Source organism: Chaetura pelagica, unplaced genomic scaffold, assembly GCF_000747805.2.
Source record: "Chaetura pelagica isolate M959 unplaced genomic scaffold, ChaPel_1.0 scaffold33, whole genome shotgun sequence".
In the NCBI taxonomy this organism is placed as follows: Eukaryota; Metazoa; Chordata; class Aves; order Apodiformes; family Apodidae; genus Chaetura; species Chaetura pelagica.
In genome coordinates, this window is record NW_009952874.1 from 67,577 (window position 1) to 70,181 (window position 2,605).

Here is a 2,605-nt window from a genome sequence, read left to right on the forward strand (position 1 = left end):
CGGGCGCCCCGGTTGTGCGGGCGGGGGTTGGTGCTGCCCGCCCGGGGGTCGGTGCTGCCAGCCGGGAGGGTGTGAGGCCGGAGCTGTCAGGGGGCTGAGAACACAGCTCTGCTCTTTTCTTGGGCCTTGCTCGCCCTTCTGCTCCTGTGGTTTCCCAGCCCAGCTCGCTGAGGGGGAGTTGGCGTTTTGCGCTCAGTTTTCAGCACGTGTTTTGTTTGTTCTGGGTTTGTTGGCTTTTTTTTTCAATGCAGTCTGGCCTGTGTGGCTGAGGAGGCATTTCCTGGAGTAAGTTTAGCATATATTTCATGTAAGTTGAATTGAAAATCATGGGAGGATTCATCTAATATCTCATTTTGTGTTCGAACTTGAGATGCACAATTTCAAGGTAAAACCATATTTTGGGTTTGCCAGAAGTGTGTGTGCATCCTATAGTTGTTAGGGTAGCTGTGCAAATTTTCCACTATGCTAAAATGAAAAGAAATATGGGAAGTCCAAGGGGGGAATAGTTTTAGCAAATTAGATGTTTGCATCTGTTGGCAAGAAAGGTGGTAGCTGCTCAGGTTTTTAGGCAGAATATGCACGTAGTGCAACTGTTATTTTAAGATCTAGCACTGCAGAATATTGCTCCTGTGTTCTTTGGAAATTTTCATTTAGAGGTTCTTTGTACTCTCTGCTGACTTCAGTGTTTCTCAGGTTCTTGCTGATCTAGCTCATAGGAAAATTATGGGGTTTTATACCCAAAACTGCAGCTGAAAGGAGAAAAACTTGCATTGGTTATTAACTATTTATTACGAAATTCAAGTGCATAGGGATTCTATATTCCGTGTGGCATTTGCTCATGAAATCAGGCATGTGAATGATTTATTTCCTTTCTCAAGTCCTTTGACAAATTAGGTAGTGTTCAAATTATGAGGAAGTAACAGATGACCAGCTGGTTGTTAACAGGCAACACATGGTAATAGAAAACAGGATTAATCTAAAAATTTGGAAATAGTTATTTTATAGTTCTTGGATAATATGTTTTTTATAGGTAGGGTTTCCAAAGGTATGTAATAACTGAGGGGGTGTTATCTCTGGATCAACATCTGTTACATGTCCCTGCAAGGAAAAATATCCATCCTGGTATCAAATCAGAGGCATGGATAGGTTTTCCATGTAGGTGAGTAAGTTGCAAAAAAATGACTTTTCCTTGAGATACACATGTGGAAGTGAGGCATTTTTTTCATGAGTTGTTAATAGGTTGAATATAGAAACCTGTTTCTAACAATAAAATTGGAGGTGTGGAGGAATAATTGGTTCAGGCAATAAACAGAAACTTCTGGCAGTGAGTTCTCTAAGTGCAAGCACCTGTTTGGACTTTGGGGGAAAATCTTCACTTCACATTAGGGCAGGTAGAAGATGAAAAGTTTAAAATATTTGGAAATAAAAAATAGCATGTTACTTGTGGTATTATTCATCTGTGTAACCTATTTGAATACTTGAAGATAAGTCATGTTCTTTTAGGTGGGTAATAAGACAACAGACAGTATTTATGCTCTTTTTCATGTTTTCCTCAGATATTACTTGAGTGGTCATTAAACGCACTAATAGCTGGACGCAGGTAGGTCTGGTGATAAAAGCAATAGGTCACACAAAAGCAGCATGTAGTAGGTTCTGAATGCAGTCTTTGAAGATCATGTGAGGGGTCCAAATAGTGCCCATACTGCTCCTTGAATTGTTTGTATTTCTGGAGGAAATAGTCGGTTGAACTGAAAACCTGGGAGAGGGGCAAGTGGGCTTTTTTTTTTTTTTTTTTTTTTTTCCAGATCATAACTTTGTTTCAGTTATTGTAGCTGTATATCTCTCTTGATTTAGGACAAAACATTTGGCCTGAAAAATAAGAAAGGTGCAAAACAACAGAAATTTATCAAGGCTGTGACTCACCAAGTCAAGTTTGGTCAGCAAAATCCACGTCAGGTAATGTTGAGTTCTGTGTTATTTTCTCACTGTATAGTCTAACAGTCTTTCACTATACATATTGGTTGTCATATTATATTGAAGTAGAAAAAAGTTCAATTGCTATTTGCCTAATGTATTATGACTAGCAGAGATTAAAACAACAAACAAAAAAATAAGGAAATACAGCAACAACCTCCCAAACCACACTCAACTAATAAGGCTGGGTTTGTTGGTATAATAGTATTCTAATAGTAGCATCATTAATGTCACAGTGTAGCTGAAATTAGTCTCTAGGCATTGGCTGTCAGGAAAGTACAGGTGAACATTGGTTTTATTTTTTAATTCCCACCTAATCTAAGAAATAGTGGCCAGTTAAGAGTAGTTGTTATTACTACAAGTACTAGAATTGGTAGAAGATGAAAAAGAATTATAAGCTGATAAGTGCTGCTTGTTCTGCTTGGGGAAGAATTTATTATAACTTGAAGTGGAAGCAAGTCTGGTAGTTCTGCATGTATTTGGTGGTGTGGTTCAACTGACATTTTGAGCCACTGGCTGCCACCTTGCTGTTCTTTTGTGTGATCAAGTATAATGGGATGAGGGTGAGACTCAGTGTTTAGATTATACTTTATCAGACATCAAGGATTTAATGAAAATATTTTAATGGAAG

General features: G+C 38.6%; 1 protein-coding gene across 1 annotated transcript in view; it reads left to right on the plus strand.

Annotated features, from left to right (window-relative positions):
* ZC3H15 (zinc finger CCCH-type containing 15) overlaps positions 1 to 2,605 on the plus strand; it is a 30,049-nt gene that overhangs the window by 19,370 nt on the left and 8,074 nt on the right. Inside the window, exon 3 of the mRNA XM_009995246.1 lies at positions 1,855 to 1,956. Coding sequence (XP_009993548.1) covers positions 1,855 to 1,956 — 102 coding nt within the window. The remainder of the gene's footprint in view (positions 1 to 1,854; positions 1,957 to 2,605) is intronic.